This window comes from Drosophila albomicans, chromosome X (genome assembly GCF_009650485.2).
Source record: "Drosophila albomicans strain 15112-1751.03 chromosome X, ASM965048v2, whole genome shotgun sequence".
Classification (NCBI taxonomy): Eukaryota; Metazoa; Arthropoda; class Insecta; order Diptera; family Drosophilidae; genus Drosophila; species Drosophila albomicans.
This window is the reverse complement of record NC_047627.2, coordinates 12,234,876-12,255,640: the sequence shown is the minus strand read 5'-3', so window position 1 is coordinate 12,255,640 and position 20,765 is coordinate 12,234,876. Positions and strand designations below refer to the sequence as shown.

At 36.5% G+C, this 20,765-nt stretch overlaps 1 protein-coding gene across 1 annotated transcript in view; it reads left to right on the top strand.

Moving 5' to 3' along the window:
• The first annotated feature begins 569 nt into the window (after positions 1 to 569).
• The window catches only part of LOC117567494 (octopamine receptor 1), a 38,760-nt gene continuing 18,564 nt past the window's right edge, over positions 570 to 20,765 (top strand). Inside the window, exons 1-2 of the mRNA XM_034247527.2 lie at positions 570 to 596; positions 662 to 1,505. Of these exons, the coding sequence (XP_034103418.1) occupies positions 570 to 596; positions 662 to 1,505 (871 nt within the window). The remainder of the gene's footprint in view (positions 597 to 661; positions 1,506 to 20,765) is intronic.

The following is a 20,765-nucleotide window of genomic DNA, read 5'->3' as shown; positions in this document are numbered from 1 at the left end:
AAGTGGAAGTCGCTGGCACGCTAATTAACTTGACAAATGTGATGTCCTTTTCTCTGTCAGGCACTGATTATAATAATGTTGTTTCAGCTCTTGCCAGGATATTGCTAAGAGAGCAAGTAAGAGATAGAGAATAAGAGAGGAAGAGAGCGAGAGGAAGTAATGCAAATACCACCTGATTGTCAAATATTGAGGCAATTAAGTAATCATTTCATTAAAGCCCAAAAAAAGTGCAAATATTTAAATATAATAAAATCATATTTGAGCCGCACATTAAAAATTCTCTTTAATGCGAATTGAAAAGACATCGCTCGCATTTCCTGGAAGCAATATTATCATTGCAAATATGTAATTAAAAAGTTTAAGCAATTCAATTGGACGTGAACATTTCATTTTCGTTGTATTTATAGACATCAATCAATCAATTCCTAGAATCGAATATTCAATATTAAACATAATTTACATTCAGGATTCATTTACTTGATAGCTTAATTAAAAGCAAGCAAAGTTCGAAACAAATATTGCTGGAGATGCAACAAATGTTGCCAGCAACAAGTTGCCAGCTTAGCAGCATGTTGCCAGTCAAAGCACTAACCATGGTGAGTTTCGCAAACTGCGCGTGTTGCGGGCGACTGGCAACTGGCAACTGGCGACCACCGAAAAGGACGCCGAAACAGCCGCTGGCGGCATTCCGTGGATTCAGTGCACGACGGTGACTTCAAGGCGACGGCGGCACACGGCGCGCTTGGCAACCGCAATACGAAGTGTCTCTGTCTCTTTGTGTACACACAAGTTGTTCTGTTTGCAAGTCGCTTCGTTACGTTTCATTTCGTTTTTTTTTTCGAGTGCACGAGGCGAGTGTTCAAGTGGGCGATCAAGAGACAGCCTCACGATTAACGCCATCTATTTGTATCGCCAGCTGCTGTCCGCGCTCGCGCCGCTGGCAACGAATGCTGCACTGCAGCTCAATGCCAGCTATGCTGCCGGCGAGCTCTACGGGAGTGGCGATGGCATCAATGGCAGCGATCTCTACATTTACTACGGCAGCGAGCTCGACTCAACGGACAACGATGCCTCATTCGCATCCGCATCAGCATCCGCATCGCCATCACCCACATCACCAGCTGCACTGCAGCTAAGCACCATCGCCAGCTATGTGGCAACGACGACAGAAGGATCGGGATCGGGATCGCGATCGAGAGTGGCAACTGGCATGACAGCGACGCCAACGAATCGCAGCGTATCGCGTGTGATTGCCGATGTGCCCATCTGGGTGATACCCTGCTATAGCATCATCCTGCTCTGCGCTGTCGTCGGCAATCTGCTGGTGGTGCTCACTCTCGTCCAGAATCGCCGCATGCGCACCATCACCAATGTCTTTCTGCTCAATCTGGCCATCTCGGATATACTGCTCGGTGTCCTCTGCATGCCCGTCACTTTGGTTGGCACGCTGCTGCGCAACTTCATCTTTGGCGAGTTCCTCTGCAAGCTCATCCAGTTCGCTCAAGGTAAGTCTGCTCTTTGCTATATCGTATATATTTATGGTTTTATTATGCCGTTTCTTACTGGTGCACTGGTGCCTTGTAAATGTGCAGCCAAGTTGAATATGGAATTTAAACGCATCCGACCCTCGGGGTCATCAAGTGCCATATATATTCTCTAGCACAATTGCTATTCCCACTTGCGACTGTCCTCGCTTCGCTTTGCCACTTTTATGGACTCTCATTCTCTGAGCTGGAGACGAATGTCCTGCATCTGTTGCTAATTATATTACCGATGTATGTGTGTGTGTGTGTTGGTTATAGATATTCTGTTTTATAATCTGACGCGACCTGAGCTAAATCTGGGTTTAACTATTTGTTGGTTAAAAGCGTGCAATTTCTTGCGCTTTCTTTAATTAACAACTCGCGTATCTGCAGCAATAAAACCAACCAACTGACTGACTGTCTGACTGACATATTAAACAAAGCTTTTTGTAAGCTAAGGCGCTTATCTTTTTTTCCGTTATCCACGTAGTTTTGCTTTATGAACTCAACTGCGTCGAAATAGTGGAAAAGTTTGATGGAATTGTTTTGCTCTACGGCCAATTTGTTTCAAACTCAATTCAAGCAGCAACAACATTGAAAATTGTTCAACGAAATAGATTGCATTTTTTGTTTTGTGTTTTGGTCACAATATTTTTAAATAGAAATATTTTCAACTTGAAAAAATAAAGGTGAACATCCGTATAAAAAAAGTAAACAATTAATCCGATTTGATTTTATCCTTGAAAGTAAATTGATGTGCTCACTTTTTTGTTGTACATATATCTTTTCAATTAAGCCATCAAAATGCAAGAATTCATTTTTAGATATTTTTACCAATATATGTATTTAAATGTTTATTAAATTGTGAAGTGATGTAATATTTTTTATTTTATTCATTTAAACTGCATTTATTTTAAGTTTCTCTAATCTGTCGACTCTTTTGATATGTTTTCAATCATTTAATTATTTTTCTTTTAGGTATGTTTATCAACTGAAATTTAAATAATAAAACCGTCAATATTATTGGTAATTTAAACTGCAATAAGTTGAAGTTTTTCTTCGCATGATTAAATGCCAATTATATATTTTCAATGAAATTCTTAAATTTAGATAAGTTTTATTAAATTGGTAAGTGATTGACAATTTTGTTAAAATAAACTTCACTAATTTTATTATTTTTCAATAGCATTTTAAATTTAGTGTTTACTATTTTAATAATATAAATTGCATGGCATTGAAGTTTTTCTGTGCGTGAAACTCAAATTTATAAAGACAGCTGCAACATTTTGTAAACATGCGTTATTTCCGCTCAAAAGAATACGGTTTACTGCAGCCATCGACACGCTCAATAAAAAAATAAGAATGGAAACTACCATAAACCCAATCCCGAATAGACTCCCAAAAAGCGAACCGTTTAAAAAAAGCGACTTTTATTTGCATGCGATACGAGAATATACAGCTCAGTCAATTTAGAGGAAGTTGAACGCATTTCCATTACATTCGATTTCATTTTTATGCGTACATTGCCCATATATAACATAGTATACTACTACTACAAGTATATAGTATAGACTGATGCTTAGACGGAGCAGAGTTCGATAACAAATTTATGTGCGGCGACTTCATAATTCAACATAAGTGTGTCACACATACACTTTGCATGTGTGTGCGTGTGTGTGCATTTTATTATTATTATTTTCTTTTTTGTAGTAATAAATCTGAAAATATGCTAGCGAATCTCTGAACCGACTAACGATGAGCGCCAGCAAAGTCATAACTGGAAGCCATCATTGTGGTTACACCGAGAAGGGTTCAAAGGTTGAAATATGCATATGTTCACACCCACACACACACACACACACACACTTGAGCGGAAATAACCGGATATAAAAGTACTCAGTGCTCATCGTTGTAGTTCCGAGAAGTTATGACTTGCACAGTCGCTTTTTGCAGGTTGGAGAACCCGTGACGGGGATTTAATGGGTTGCCGTCGTCATTGTCATTGGCTTTGTGGCTGCTGCCCTGTACTAAATATATATTTTGCATACTTGTATCTTTGGCTTAGTTTGTCTGCACGAAGCACGAAGTGCCTTGAACCTTTAACAACAGCGTAAAAGCGTAAAAGGGGAGGCAGCAGCAATGTCGATCATCGATTTCGATTTCATTAGAAATCATCATCATTCCATTCCCGAAACTTGCAACTTTCGGCACTCGCTGGGGCTTAGTAAAGTGCTTGTGGCACCTGTCACAAGCGCTTAACAATTGGCCAACTTCATTTGCTTGGCTCTAAGCCCTTTCAGCACTACTGCCGCAGCACAACCTTCGAGACTGTTGAACCATTTAAAAGGTTCAAGCATACAATGTGCGCTCTGCTTCTGCTTCTGCTGCTTGGCAATTTCATTAAAACAAAGTTGCAGCAATTGAAGTAATTGACAGGAGAGAAATGACTGCCAAATACTCTAAAAATACTTGTGAAAGATTCTGTTTAGATTGGTTATATTAAATCATGTAGTTTCGATTCAATTAATTTGCAAAAGTAAACTCAAAATTACAACAAATACAACTTCAGAACTTTTCAACTGCTGTCGATGCTGTGCTTCTTCTTGTTTAATTGTCAAACAAATGCAATTCTGAAATGCGAGATTGAAATTAAATATTTGTTGAAAGGCTTGGTTTAAAACCATAAAACTAATTAAGGAGTATTCACTTGTGATTTGTTTAAATTCGTTTATATTTATATATCTATGATATATTCAAAGCTTCTTCATATCAAAAACCAGGGCTGGACTGTTGTGCAAGTCCAGGTAGCCATTTTATACATAAATACTTTAATTTTTTTACACAATAAGTATAAAAATCTAATATTGATTAAAGAATTATATTTAGTTGTGATTCGTTTAAATTATTTAGTTTTATTTAACAACTGTGTTTTTTCTTGTTTGAAACTTAAAGCTTCTTCATATCGTATTACATTTAAAATCGTTCGGGCTGCCGGACGACATAAATAATTTATAAATTTAGCTACACAATTAGAAAATAAACGATACACTACTTAAAGAATACTCTCCTGCAATTCGTTTAAATTATTTAATTTAATTTAGCACACACTTATTTCGCATTCTAAATTGACTTTCATTAATTAAATACAACTGCAAGTGAACTTTGTTTCTAAGCCAACATGCTCAGCCACGTGGCACAAAATTATTTATGAAGGCCGCGATTATAGAACATAAATTTGAGTGCTAGATGCAGATAGTCGAGCAGATACAAATGCTGGCAAGCATTTGTTTGGTTGGTTGGTTGGTTGCCCTTGGGCAGCCAGATAATATTGTACATAGTACAAGATGTACACAAGTCGGAGCATTTGCCTAAGCTTAAGTCTTTGCAAATGCGAAGCCAGTAACAATGACTCTGGGATAATGCCACGGCAAATCCTCATTTTCAATGCGAATTAGGCAAAGTCTTAGCGCTCCGTGTAAAAGTCTCCAAATGTGAAAATCTGAATCTGAAGCTCAGAATTTGAATTTGAATTGGAATTTGAATTAGATGTGGATGTGGAATTGGGATCTGTGAGAATGTGCAAATGTCTCTGTTTGCCTCTGGCCTTGTCACCTGCGTGCGTATTTCCTTTTATTTATTTCACATTTCCTTCAAGCGCGTATGTGTTGGCATTCCCTCAAAAGATATGCCTAAATTGTGGCAGCTTCAATTGTTGTGCAAGTACGGTGGTGAATTGCCTCTCCAAAGCGATTAAAGCGAAAGCGAACAAAATATTGAGTAGACTACGGACAGTTATGCAAGAGGATTATGTAGCTGGGACATTGCAAATTGTCACTGAAGTAAACAACTAACGAGAGACTAAATAATGGTTTCTTCGAAAAGGAAATTTATGGCGGAGGGGGGGAGACTAGAGACGAAAGCACTTTAAGCTAAGCAAATTCTAAACTGTTGTACTGTGCGCCACTGTGCGACGCCTTTGGGCTCTGTAGAAGAAGATGAAGAAGACGAAGACGGAGAAGTAGAAGAAGCTCTGCAGTTTTATGACTTGTTTCCGTTTCCGGTCGTTGCTGCTGATGATGTTTATAATGTTGTTTACTTTGCCTGCTTCGCATCAAGTTTGGATTGCGGGGTCTGACAGTCGACAGTCGACACTCTGACAAAATTGTTGCTACGTGCATGCTGCTGTAGTATTTCAGACATTCATCTTTCGCCTCGACACCCACATTACCAACTTATTAACAGCATAATAACAATGGCAAGCAAACAACTTGTGCCCACCCACACACACACACATACACACACACACATGCCACATGCCATAACACACATACACACACACACACACATTGAGACAACGCCATATGGCAATTTGTTATACAAACACTTTTGACGCCTTCAGCCTTCTGCCTTTGCCCTACTTCCGCCTTGAGCTTCCTGCTTTCGCTTTTGGCTCTCGACCAACATAGATGTGTGTGTGTGTGTGTGTATGTGTGTGTGTGGAGGAGCACATCTGTTGCACACGGCATCGACTTGCACTGGCTCATAAATTTATAAATGTCAACGTTGTGCCCTGTCACACCAATTTATGGCCATCATTATGTCAAGGTGCAGCGCACGTTGCACTCGCTTTTCCCAATCTCGAACCCTTAACTTCGCCTCGACTTGTTTGTTGTGTCCATTCACTGATTTATGTGAATCCCTCGTTAATGCTTGGGGCAATTTCAAAAAAAAAAAAACAGCTCCAATTCCAATTCAATTTCATTTGCAAAGACTTATGAACAAACAACGGGCAAAGTTTGCCCCACAAAGTAAGCTACGATTATTTTGATTATTGTGCACTACAAAAAGCCATTGCATCTACATATTTATCTGTGTTTAATGGCCTCTCCATCTAAATATGCGAGTAAGCAGCGAGACATTGAAGGCATTAAAGCTAAATGCTGAGAAAAATACCAGACATTGTCCGCCACGTCTCAGTCTCAGTCGCAGTCCGTTTTGGCCTTGATCCCATTCAAAGCGCTGACAGCGTGCAAATTAATAATTAATTGGATTCTTTTGCCGTTTTGCTTGTGCTACTTTTATTTCGTGTTGCTGCTGCTAAAAAAAAAAAGAGAGCGAGCATTGCAGCCATTAATTAGGCTTGGCCAAAGACAAAGATGTCAAGAGAAATGGCGACAACGAAAAGCTGCAACACTTCGCGAAGGTGAGTTCTTCTCGGAACAGAGAAAGGGCGAGAGAGAGAGAGAGAGAGAGAGAGGGGACTACAGGCTAGCAAAGTTATCGCAACTATTCATAATGAACGATAGAAGAGACTAAAAAGAAATTTGCGAAAGTGCGATAGCCGCAAGTGCTGTGCGAAAATGATAATCGAGAAAATTGCATAAGAAAAGCGAAAGAAAATTATTTTGTGGCTGGAAATGATTTATATTCTACCAAAGAGAGCGACGCTCGAAATTGCAATTTGCTTATAAAATGAAATGAATTTCAAATACTATTAAAATAAAAAAAAATTAACTAATTGGAAATACACTTTCCACCTTTTAATTACAGTCGAAGTTGCTATTGAAGTGAAGTGAATTTGCCTATTATTTTTCTTCAATAAGTTTTGTTGTTGTTTTTCTTTATAAAAGCAAGTGTTTCAAAACTGGAAACTTGAAATATTATAAGCGATTAAAATTAATGTGTAATTTAAGCTGTTGCAATAAATATATTTTATTCCTATTAATGTTAAGTAAAGGACATTAAAATTGCATGAACCAAAAGCTTAATTTTCGTTCACTTTTGTAATCAATTGCAACGAGTTTGAAATACAATTTAAAAATGAAATTAATGTCCATTCAGTTGAAGCAATAATTCAAATATATTTCCAACTTTTTAAATATAGTTGTTGTTGCCATTCAATTTCTATTATAAACTATATACGTATATAAATCAAATTAATGACTGATTTACCCAATATTTTAAATACTATTTAAAAACAATATTAATAGGTGGTCAATACATTTGCACTTTCGAAATGGGATCGTAGTTACTATTAAAAATAAATAATTGTATTTTTTATTTTTCAAATGTAAACATAAAGCATAAAATTTGAATATTTAAACGAAATGAAATGAGTTTGATATTTTATACAAAATCGATGTGTAATTTCAGTTGTGGCAATAAATATATTTACCCTTTGCTAAATGCTTCGGTGGCGTAGCCATGTTTATGGTAAATGTTAAGTAGTTGTCATTAAAGTGAAATGACTTTAACTATTATTTTTCATGTGTAAACAAATGGGCCGAAACATGAGTGCTTGGCTTACTGCCATCTGCACACAATGAGCAGAAGGAGGCATCTGTCTTTTATTTGTGTTAGTTTCTCTTGAAGTACGCAGCCTTTGCCGAAAGTTTTGCGCCGTGTTTTCGCAGCCTCCTGCTAGTTTTTAATAAGAGTTAACCAACCAAAAATGCGCCACACTCAAGCACACCAGCAACATCTACGAGAGTGTGTGTGAGTATGAGTGTGTGTATGTGTAAATATACAGAGTAGACACAATTTCGCCATTACTGTCCTACCCAGTCCCCGAGGGGTTATGCATCATGGAGAACATTTTCCCCATTTGTTTTTGCGCCAACATCATCCAGCTGCTTTCAAGCTGCAATTTTTGCCAGGTGAATAAGCGAGGCAGCCAGACAGACAGTCGTGGGTTTTTGTGGGTTTCGTGCCCGTTTAGATGATTACCAAGTGCGTCCTCAAAGCATTCCGCAGTCATGCTAGACATATGTACTTTATATGTATGTATGTATAGCGAGAGCATCGTAATTAGCTTATTCAATTTATAACCACATGCACAAAACACAGTCTGAAATGGTTTAGACCTTGTGCATAATTAGAAAAACACAAAATTTGAAATTGTTAAACAAATTATTCGTATTGTAAAACATGTTGTAATAATTACACAATTATCAGACAGACAAATGATGTTTATAATTATTAGAATTGAAATTATTTTCGTGAATTCAAACTTAAATTCTGATAAATTGCCATTAATCTGTTGCCTTCAAATATACATTTAGATTATATGAGTGTGCTTCTAATGAGGCAGCCACATTTAATCCGATACAATGTGCAATTTAATTCCTTACATTCTGACCTTTTAATTAAACACCGAAGCACACAGGGTTGCGCATTCGAAATGTAAATAATTTGATATTCTCACCCACATACCTATGCATAGGTGCAAAGCAGAGTATCATTAATTAGACTGCGAACAATTCAGTGCTCAATTTAATGACTCATAATTACTGCATCGAAGTGCATTAGAATTTCACAGCCTCAGTGTTTGGAATTTAATTCAATAGTCGAGAGTGTTTTGCAATGCAAATAAATTGATTTCCATGGCCAAAGCTTCATTATTTATGTGCATTATTGTGTGAAATTTTGTATCAATTTATTTCTTTGAGTATCGATGCACTTTTGCACCTTACGCTAAGTGCTCCACATAATCAAATAATCAATTTGCCAAAGTTTCATTATGTTTCAATTAAAAAGAAATGCTTTGAACCACTAAAAGCCTTCATATTCCACTCTATGCAAAACAATCAATTTAAATCACTTTCAAAAGTGACGAAAAGGCTTGCAAATTCTATTAAAAGATAAACATTCAATTACTCTGTGTTTACCATCCAAAATATGATGGCAAAATAAATATTCGAGTAAAGTGCAAACTTTTCGATCCAAATATTTCCTACACTGTACGCACTTGCATATGTATTTGTAGCTTCGGGCAAATAGTGCTTACTTCTCTCAAAAGTGCACACAAAATAATGTTTCTTTGTGCCATGGCAAAGAGTGTCTTTTTATACCCGCCACCCGTAGGGTAGAAGGGTATTATAGGGTTATGGTAATTGTATGCAACAGCGAAAAGGAAGCCTCTCCTCTCATGATCAGCCATGTTCATCTGAACCCCTAGCGGTTCCTCAAAAGGAGCATAAGCTATGAAGCTATAATAATAATAACAACAATTGTTTTTGTTATTAATTGACAATCCGGAATATTGTGTATTTTATGGAATATCTTCAATGTAGTAGTATATCGATATGCCAAATATACATTTCGGCATATTTTCAGTAGTTTGTTGTATATTGCACGCAGATCAAGTTTGCTTTTAAAATTGTACCACGCCCACTTGCACTTCCGCCCCTTGCAAATCGAAAACAATAAAATGGAGTAAACGTATTTTCTAAGCTAGCTGATTTTGCGATTCCTGAAAATTTGATTGCGATCGAATAAAGATTGTGAAATAGTTTTATACATATTATAAATACAGGTGCATCGAACATGAATTTATTTCGTTTAAATTTGCAATTTTATTGATAATATCGATAGGCAGACGTGTTCGCAGTCTCAGTTCACACAGAGTAATATGTATTTTATTAAACGCGCAGCATATTCATAAAATTGTGAAGGAGCAAATGCAATTTGCAGCTTCAGCTTTGCAAATATTTTCCAACGATTGCAGATAAAGCACTTAAATTAATGTTGCTTTATTGAATGCAAAGCGGTAGCCATAAAGCGGGTAACCGAGTGTGTGTGTGTGTGTGTGAGCTTGACTTTGTGATACCCGCTATAAAATATACGAAAACAAACAAACCAAAATAACATTCCGATTGTGGGTTGGTTGTGTTTCCTTTTTGGCATTTCCTGTTGACACAAAGTTTTCATATGGGACAGTGGGCATAATAAATAACAATGATAAATTACTTTTAAAAATGACACGAATTTAAGGCATTTTCTAGCTCGCTTCTAACTAATATAAATCGCATGGAAATATTAATTTTATGTGTCTTTCTATATTAATATTTATGTGTATGTATATATTTCTTAAATATTCTGTGCATTCGCTGCTTCTCTGGTCGCAAGGCATTGACCTGGCTATAACCAATTACGAGCACAAAATTGCATTCCTTTCATCGTGGTTTCTCGTGCAGTTTTCCGTGTCAAAGGCTTTTGAGTTTGCGTTTTTCAAAAGACTACCTTGATTTTCCAAGGACACGCTCACGCAGAGAGACAGAGACAGACATAGAGACAGAGACAGAGACACGGGTCAGCAGACAGCGAGGTGTGACTAATAGGTACGTCAGGGGATTCACACCTTGTGAGATTAATGCACTGTCAAGCTAAAATGTGCAGGGCACAGAACAGGAAATCGGAACAGGAAATCATCACACCAACTGTGTATGTGTGTGTGTGTGTGCGTGTGTGCTTGCCGCTTCTTTGTATGTGACGAGGCAACAGTTGTTGCCGTTGTCACATGCCACAAAAGGCATACAAATGAGCTGCCATTTTTTTTGATTTTCTATTTTAAAGGTAGAAAAGCATTTTGCCTTATGGCAATTTAAACTTGTCGCCCATCTCTCTGATTTTCTATTTTCCCCCATAAAAGGGGGGCGTAGGCATAACAACGCCCAAATGCGACGACACCTTGTCATCAAACTGAGTTCTGAGTACAACTGTGTTGTGTGTGCTTTGTGCTCCGCCCCTTTTTGCCATTGGCATGTGTGTTGACGCTTTTGACCTTCAAAAAAAAAAATGGTGAAGGAATGGGAATGGAATCGACAGAAAAAAAATGAATGTTGGTGAAATATGAGCAGACGCGACAACGCAGCCTCACACACAACACAGAAAGGGAAAATTCAGTGAAAAATTCAACTCGAGCTGAGTCGAGTCGAGTCGCTTCGCTTCGCGTTGAGTAAACGCGTGCCACAAGCAGCTGGTCAAGTGGCACTTTTGACGTTTTCCTCTCCGCTTTGGCACTCAATTTGTTTTCCAATTTATTGTGAGCGAGCGAAAGTTTTCCTACACATCATTGCAAAAGTTTTTCGGCGTCGCACAACAACCAAACCAAGTCAAGCCCAGCAACCATCCATCCATTCATCCATCCATCCATCCATCCATTCATCCATCCATCCATCCATCCATTCATTCGTTCGTTCGTCTATAGATTCAGTTGCATGACAACAACAATTACATGCTTCTTTTAATATATAATTATATTGCCTTTGCCTAGCATCTGACATTATCCAAAAGAGTAAAGTAAAAACTTGGCGCAAGTTTTGTGCTGCAAGCAAACAAGAAACCGGAGACAGAAGCAACGAGTAAAATGTTACATGAAAGTCGCTTAAGCCCGCCTTAAATGGAAATGCTCTTGGTAGTACTTTAACAGCTATACAGGGAAAAATTCTACATTGAAAATGAAAATGGAAATCTTGATGCTGAGAACTTTTCGCTCCTAAGGAAGAATTCTTAAAATGACAATTCCAGATTTAGAAGATCTTTTAAAAAGATGTAGTTTTTCTTGAAATAAAAAATTTCCGATTGAGAAATTCTTAAAATAAAATTTATTTATTCAATCGTCGTTTTGAGATTACAAAATCATTTTTAAGATCGCAAAGCTTTCTAATTTAAGAATTTTTAAACTTTTTTTAAACAATAATTTGAAATCTTGGCAGAGCGAATGATATCTTTTAGTATCCCTTGTCTAGTGTTGTGACTGTTAGCTCAAAAAGTCAAGATGGGGTCGATGGTTAAATTAAATAAATTAAGGAGTTTAAATAAAATAATTCAATAATTTATAAATGCTTTAAATGAGGAAGAAGAAAGAAAGAAAATAAATCTACCTATAAATAATTATTTTTTGTTTAATAATTTATTTAATTTTAACACACTAAATTTGAGGTTTTATCTTGATTTGATTTGCTGATTAAATCTTCACAATTTTTCAATTAAGATTTTATTCCTTAAATTTTGGAATGAATTCGTTAATAGAATTTTTGTAGAATTTTGATCATTATTTAAGATTTTACATTCTTATTTCAGTTTTGACGTCATATTCTCGTGATTCATCATTTTACTCCTGATCTGAACACGTTTCCTTCTGTGTTCAAAAAAGTGTTTTTCACAGCTTATTAAAGTTCTCGCTGATTTCTGATGTTGATTCCGATTCCCTGTCTGCGAGTAAACAACAATTACCCTTAAACAGCAAATGTTGTTCGCTGCCCCCCGTTGCATCCACCTGGGAACCACACAACACAGCAGAACAAGTATACGCAGCGTGACCTTTAACCGCTATCGATTGCTATATTTGGACTTCTTACAAATTGCCACACATATTGACAAGTGCTTCATACAATATTTGTACACACACATTCGACACAAGCACTCCTGAAAGTATTGTTCTTGTCCTCCGTGGGTCAGCATACATTGTTTGCACAGTGCCGGCTAATAGTATTTTGACGAGGACGCCAGCAGCAAACACTCGCACTCAATGGCCAATTGATTTCCCAAGTGTTAACCATTAATATTCATAAATCAATGAATATTTCAGGGCTTACCTTACCTCGCTTACCTCGCTGCTCGGCAATATAGTCATTAACTAGAAATGAGCACTTACGATTACGATTACGAGTGAATAAACTTGTTGTTGTCAATGAATTAATAAATTCGGAGCAGTTGCCCAAAAGTTTGCAATTGCATGACTTCATTCTGCTGACTGACAAAATTACGACGAGTGCCATGTGCATAGATCTGATTGCTAAGAAACAGAGACAGAGAGAGAGAGAGAGAAAGAGAGAGAGAGAGAGAAGGAAAAACAATTACAATTCTGTTGAAAAATTCATAAATTTGTACACCATAAAAGACTTGTTCTCAGACTGCTGCACATTGCGCCATAAAATTATTATGCCCTCTGTGCAGATGTAAAAACAAATCGATTTACAAGCGTCTATATTTATGAACAAATCTTTTTGCCTCGATTTTGAAATAATAAATATTTTATTTTTATTGCAAACAACCCAAAACAGAATTTCTTGATTTTCATTTCTATTTATTTTTTCGAGCTGATAACCGCATTCTGATTAATATAAGACTAAGTGCAAAGTCACATTTAGCTTATTAACAAGTATTATTTAAAAATATATTTTTTATATATTTAAAAAACATTTTTTTTTTAAGTTTTTGTATAGTATAACTTTGTATTTTTTAGTTTAATTTATAATATTTTTCCTAAAATGTAACCTTTTTTCTTTCTTTCTATTTCAAGCTTCTGATTATTTTTATGTAATCTTTTTAATGCAGTAAATATTATCATTTTCACATATGTTATTTATAAGCTGAGCAGAGCATGACATTTTCGAAAGTCTCTACTGAAAACTGATACGATCAAACATACATACAATAATAACTGCAGTCCTTATGATCCTGAAAATTCAATATAGAAAAAAAAAAACGGCAAGTGTAGACGCGACTTATACCGAAGTTCATCAATATACCAATGAAGAATAATATAACACTTTTTCTTTAATAAACATTTATTTTATGTTAATTATTTTAATCACTTCATGAAATTTTGTTATATTTACTTTTAAACTAAGCATAGGGTATCTTATCGTAACTTTATATCGAATACTTTAGACTGATATTGGCAAAAATCATTGGCTCTAATGTGCCAATTAGCAGACAATGTGTTCCAAATGAGCTTCTAGTCAGGATCCCATCTCCCCTTCCCCTTCCCGTTCCCCTTCTCCTTAACTCCCCCACTCCATGCTTCTTGACAACTGCTGTCAAGCTCTGCTCTGGAAAATCGTTTTGAGTTCGTTGTTGCGTTATGCCAGACATTTTAATTTGTTGTTTTACAATATGCTTTACGAGTATATCTTCATTTCGAATGTGAGGCCACACACACGCACACACATACACGCACACACTCGCACACAGACACACGCATTGCCAATAAAATTGAGCCTTGGGCAAATGGAGTGACAGTTGGTGCCGTTTTTTGTCCCGGACTTTTCGCTGTTCGACTGCTCCTCAGCTGCCTTCTTGGGCAATAACTTGCCTTGTCAATAAAAACAATGGAAACCAATTTCTTATATAATTTCACAATTTTCAGGGACCGAAAGTTGAGCACAGCCGGAGCCGGAGCCGAAACTGTGAAATGAGCAAATACTTTCACATACAAACAAATACTGCGTACGCAGAAAAAGCTAACAAAAAACTGACCAAGCAGTTGCTCGTCTTTTCCATTTCAATAAAAAAAAGCCAGTCGAGTACTATATATAAAAAGACACTTTTAAATCATGGCAGCAGGATGGAGAATCTCTCTCCATCTTATGCTAAATAGATAGACCACATGCAGATTTACATCTTACAGGGCACCAAGGAGTCGAGCAGTCTTGACAGCTGGGCTCTAACTTCTGCTTCCTTACGTATTTCCTGACAGCTCAAACTTTTGCGTTGCCATTTTTTATTGTTATCTCAAATTTGAAATGATTTTTTATTGATAATATACATTCACACACACACACACACACATACAGAGAATAGAGAGGGAAAGATAAAGAGAGACCGAGAGAGGGGGAGAGAGAGAAGCAAACAGCGTTTGAATGAACAAAGATTCAGATTCAGATTCAGATGCAGACGCAGAGTGTTGAACGATTGGGGAACTCCGACGAAGACCAAGTCCATAAAAACGCCGTTATGGTTACCATAGCCTGTGTGTGGCAAAATGTCCCAGCACTAAATCAAAAAACAACGACCAGCGGCTTTCCCAACATTGGCTCATCAATGAAATACATTTTCCCATTTACATTCACATTCCCACATTGACTATTGACTATTGGGGCAGGCTGTTCATTTAACATTAAAGCATTTGCATGCCAAGGCCTAAATGTGTTTTCATATTTGTCATCAATGATTTATGGTTATTAGCAGCGATTACTTAGTTTATACTTGTGATTTACATAAAAATTTCTACTGCAGAAAAACTTTACTTTATTCCATTAAATTACGATTACATTTCTAACAAACTTATTTTCAAAATCTAATAAATTATTACATACATTCAATTTTACTCAATTTATTTCAAAATTCGAACTTCAAATTCATGAAATTCATTGAATTATATTTTGGTTTTAAATTAATTTAAGTGCAACATTCAAATGCTTGTATTTAATTTTAAAATTCGATTTCAAAATTCAGTACATTTACTTATTACATTTATGTATTTTAATTCAATTTCATATTAATATTAATGAAATTTATACATTTTTAAAAAAAGTTAGGAGTATATTTTAATGGAATAATATAATATAATATAATATAATATTTAAATAAATAAATGAAAATATCTTAATTTTAATTTAATTTCGTATTCAAGTATATGTTCTAAATATATATTAATTGCTTATATTTATTACTTTCCATTTACTACTGCAACATTTTAATGCTTGCGTTTAATTTCAAAAGTTGACTCTAAAATTCATTAAATTGAAATTGAATTGAATATGTTTATTTCAATTACGTTTCGAGCTTAATTAAAAGGTCACTCTTAAGAGGTATTTAAATGTATTAAAAACATTGAATAATACTTTACTTTAATAAAGTAAAGTCCCTCTTAAGTTTGACCTTTTACCATCGCCCACGGCTGTAATAAACACACTTAGTACTGGAACATTTTAATGTTTTCATTGCCCAAATTGGCAATTGGCTTCGTAGCATAAATTAGGACTTAAGATTACGTGACAAAAACAAACGAATTACCCAAAATAAGACTTTGCATTCCAAGTAAGTAACTCGGGGCGTGCCTTGAGGATGATAGAAAAATTTCAAAATATCGAAAGATTAGTTGAAAATACTTTTTGGCATGAGCTGGCAAATCATAAGGTTAAAGCAAAAATGTTTTTGCCCACACAAATATAAGAGATTTTCAAATGTTTTCATTTCAATAAGAGAGGAGGCAAAAGTTGTTGAACATTTTGGGCCTGTGTTCATCGAACACAATCAGTAAATTTAAATTTTAATAACGAATAAATATTGATGCTTTATCGCATGACTGAACATTTGTCGAGCTGAATCGAGCCCCTTTTTTGAATGTGAATAATACGCTTAGAAATGTCCGCATTTGTGGTTACATAATCGCATGATTATAGATACCCTACAAAAGATACGTTTACATATTGGGTATTGAAGCATTGATATTGTTGCGACTGTTGTGCGTATAGATTTCACAGCCAAGCAAAAAGAAACAACAATAAACTCTTATTAAATGCGGCAGAGTATTCAGTTACCGCAAAGTGAAAATAGCTTCGTCGTGATTTGAATATTTAAATTAGTTTTGCATTGCAAAATAATATGCAAACATTATTCTAATGAGAACGAGAACGAGAGAGAAACCTCACTTGAGCTGCCCGTTGGTCAATTATAGGCCAAGACTATCCAGTTTTGTGGTTGGCCAGCAGCTACCAAATAAACTTTTCAGTTTGAATTTGACTTGAAAGTTTTGTTTGCCTCCGTTCAGGGCAAAGATGAGGGGACAGGTCAGTGGAGGGGCAGAGCTTGGTGGTGGTGAAACTCACATTTAAGTGGCCCTCTGCAAAGTGGAGGAAAGCCGATGCTAACCATGTTTTATGATATCAACTTAGACAAGCTCGCAAGTTTGCAATTCACTTTAGAGTCTGCAACTGACTTTTGCTTATTTATTTAGCTTGCAGATATCCCTGATGCAGATGCGGATGTGGTCGAAGCGAACTTCTCGTCTCCTCTCGTCTCTTCTCTCCTCTTCTCTTCTCTGCTCTGTCTCTTTCACTTTGCACAGTCCATTGAGCATACACCTGATGGCTGGGACACTCGCTCTACTCCTTCACTCCCTTCCCTCTCAGCTGTGTTAAGTGTGTATCCAAATTGCTCACGGCGCCTGGCAACCACTTAACAAGTGCCTCGGTCTCTGCTGCTGCTGTTGCTGTTGCTGCTGCTGTGGTGATGCCTTGATCCTTGTGATGCCAAGAACTTGAAAGTTGCTGAAATGCTAAGTTCAGTTTTTTGCGGCATCTGGTAAAATTGAGAAAATAAACTGCCAGTTGCAACGTGCAACTTGCGGCTTGACCAAAACTCTCTTGCCACATTCATTCAAGCTGCATTCAAACTAAAAGTCCAAGAAACCGACCAACGAATGTCCAGTTGGCCACTGAGCTCTGATTCTCTGATTCTGGTTACACCGTAGCGCGCAAACCAATAGAGCCGCAAAAACAGTTTGCATTTACATTTATTTATGTTGTTGAATTTGCGTTTTTTGCGAGCACGACCTGCAAAAACTTTGTTGTCTTTATTTTTTTTAAGGCTTACAAGTGGTAAGCATTTGGTAGATACTTGAGGTGTAGGAAGCGAAATAGGAGAACAGTCTACATGGAATATTTGCTCTATACAAGCTGAGTTTATTATTATTAGTATTTATTGCTATTAGATATTAGTTTATGGGTAACTAGAGCTAAGTCAGTGAAAACAAGAAAGAAAATTACTGTGCTCAACAACAGGATTCTACCTAACCATGTTCAATAAATGCAAACTGATGTGATATAGTATCAACATCTATATACTATTTTATAAAAAAATTACCTGGAATACAAAATAACCCAGATTGTCATACCATATTATTATAATATACAAAACAATACAAAAATATACCGAAAGCCATATTTGGTATATCGATAAAATTTGACATTTGTCGATTTTGATTCCTGATTTTGAACCTATGCGGTAAATGAACTTAAGTAATTGTAGAAAAGAATGCAAAAATATAAGTAACGCCAATAAATAAGAAAATAGCTTAAAAACGTGAGAATATCTAATTTGTTGCTTACAGATGTGAAAAATGCATCTGATCATCTTTTGCCAATATAAAATTTGGCTAGCCTTGCAATCTAGTTTCTTAATTAAAATGCACAGAAAGCAAAAAACAAAGACCGTGAAATTCCTTTATTCATATCGAAAATTTTATACTCTAACCGAGATCTAAGTACGCTGTCAAATAATAAATAATAGAAAAGTGCGAAAATATTGAATGCAATCGAGTGTGGAATACACACGCAAATTGCAATTGTGAAAAACTAGTGTTGGAACATATGTGAACACTTCCACACAAAAGTAAATAAAAATGAAATATTTTATGGAACCCTTACACAAATATGATTTTTTAACCTAGTTGCAGCAAAAAGCGAGCTCAAACAGAAAAAGTTTTAATGAAAACATACAAAAAAAGAGCAAAGTCTATAGATGTGTGTTATGTTCAGCGAAAAGAAATTAACAGAAAAGGGTTTTTTCCCTTTGCGTGGGACGATGACAAACGTCAGTTCCAATTTACAAGTTACCATTTACAAAGTACTCGCATTTAATTTAAATGAATGACAAACTCCCACAGTTTCACATACGAATCGAGTACAGAAAGAGATTCATTGGATTGTAATGCTCCAATGCGCTACGAAATGAAAATGAAAATATAATGATTGCAACGACTATGCGACTATTACAGATCCTCGACTATGTGTGGGCAGCTGCAATGCAATCAACCAACTGAAACCGAGTTCCAAGCAATAGAAAACAGAAACAGAAACAGCAACTGAAATGAGGAGGCTGCATTAGCATTATTTGCCGCAAGCGTTGCCCAACACACACGCAGCTCCATTTGTGCAATTTACAATTCAATGCGAGGGCACAAATTCCCATTTCTCAGCCTTACAACAAAAAAAACAGCAAAACTGTAAAACATTCCAAAACAAAAAGGAACAAAATTTATACATTACGAGCGTCGTAAATCCAAGTTTATAGTTCATCCAGAGAAATATGTTTTAGAACCCAATTGGGGCATATTTTTTGCCAAAGAGTTGTAAGCCCATAATCAATTTGTTTGGTTCATCAAAGCAAACGGTGAAAGCATAATGATGTCGCAGTTGTCAATGCTCGACTGCAGAACACCCTAAAAAAAAGAGTCCACTTTGGTTTTTGCCTTTTCTTCGAATTCTCTGTCGATGCTTAAATCGTTTTCAATTGGGGCTCAGGTATGAAAAGAAATGCTAAAAATAAAAACCAGTTCGAGTATTTGTGTAAGCTTGCAAAAATAAATAATGATGGCGAATCGGCTTAAAAACTTGACTTTGCACTAAGAACTGAGAACTGAGAGTTGAGAGTTGCGATTTAATGCTCGAGTGTGTTTCACATAAATGTAGCACGAAATTGTTGCTTTATTTGAGGGTCACGAATTCAATTGAATGGATGAATAATCAATTAATGGCGGACCATTTAATGGCGCACTTTTATCATTTTACTGAGCCAGGAATCATTATAAAAGCGGACAGCGGAATGTTTATAAATATACAACTGAAAAATAAAATAATTACTTGAATTTAATTTGCCTCGCGCAGCGAGAAGAGAGAACTAGGGACTAAGGACTCAGGACTCAGTTTTGCCATTTGGGACGTTTTCTATTTTCTTTTTTATTTTCTGTTATTATAATGTATTCTGTGAGCACCATTGGAGCAACGTCGCAGTCCAATTTTCTTATACAAAAAAGTGCGACTCTAACTGTGACTCCAGCTCCAGCTCCAGTTCCATCTTCGTCTCCATCTCAGACTCTGCGTATATTTAGCATTTTCATAAAATTTGCATTTTTATTTGCGGACGGACTCATTGAACCATGGTCACAAGCGGCAATGTGGCAGCAGCAAATGCGACCGAGCAACCGGCCGAGAGCTAAATTTAATTTTGTTAATGAGCTTGGCTTGTTTAACAATTCGCCCACGAGCCGAAAAAGGGGTTGCCACAACTCGCTTCCTTTCCCTTTCCCTTTCCCTTCTTCTCTTTAGCTTCACCTGCTTCACAGAGTTTAACATTAACACTAAAGCCAAACATCCAACAGCGAATTGAATCCCTTATGCCTAACCACAAAACCCCTTTTCACTCACATATCTCTTGCTGTATGTGTGTGTGTGTGTTTGTGTGTGTGTGTATGTGTGTTTGTTTACTGTCTGCATACCAGCAGCGAAGAGCACAGAGCACAGATGCAAAGAGAATTGGGCTTTGGCTCGTATAGGAAACGGCATTTAACGCGGCGCAAAGCGAGCTAATTTTTTTTCCTTTTTTCCTCGCAAAGTCAATAGAGTAGCCTACTTCGTGGCTCTCTCCCCTTCCCCCGTTCAATCTACTTACCTGTAACTGCGCTGCTTTGAGCTCATCAACATCAGCAGACTATTTAGCTGTTTGGCTGTTTGACTGTTTGGCATTTGCCAAAAGGAACTTTGAGTCTGAGCGAACGCAACTTACAGTTCGCATTTCGCATTTCGCAACTAGCGATTGCTGCCTTGATTAATTGTGCATGCTTACACACACACAGAGCGGCATTTAAATGAAGTTGGCAGTGTTTTTGTTTTT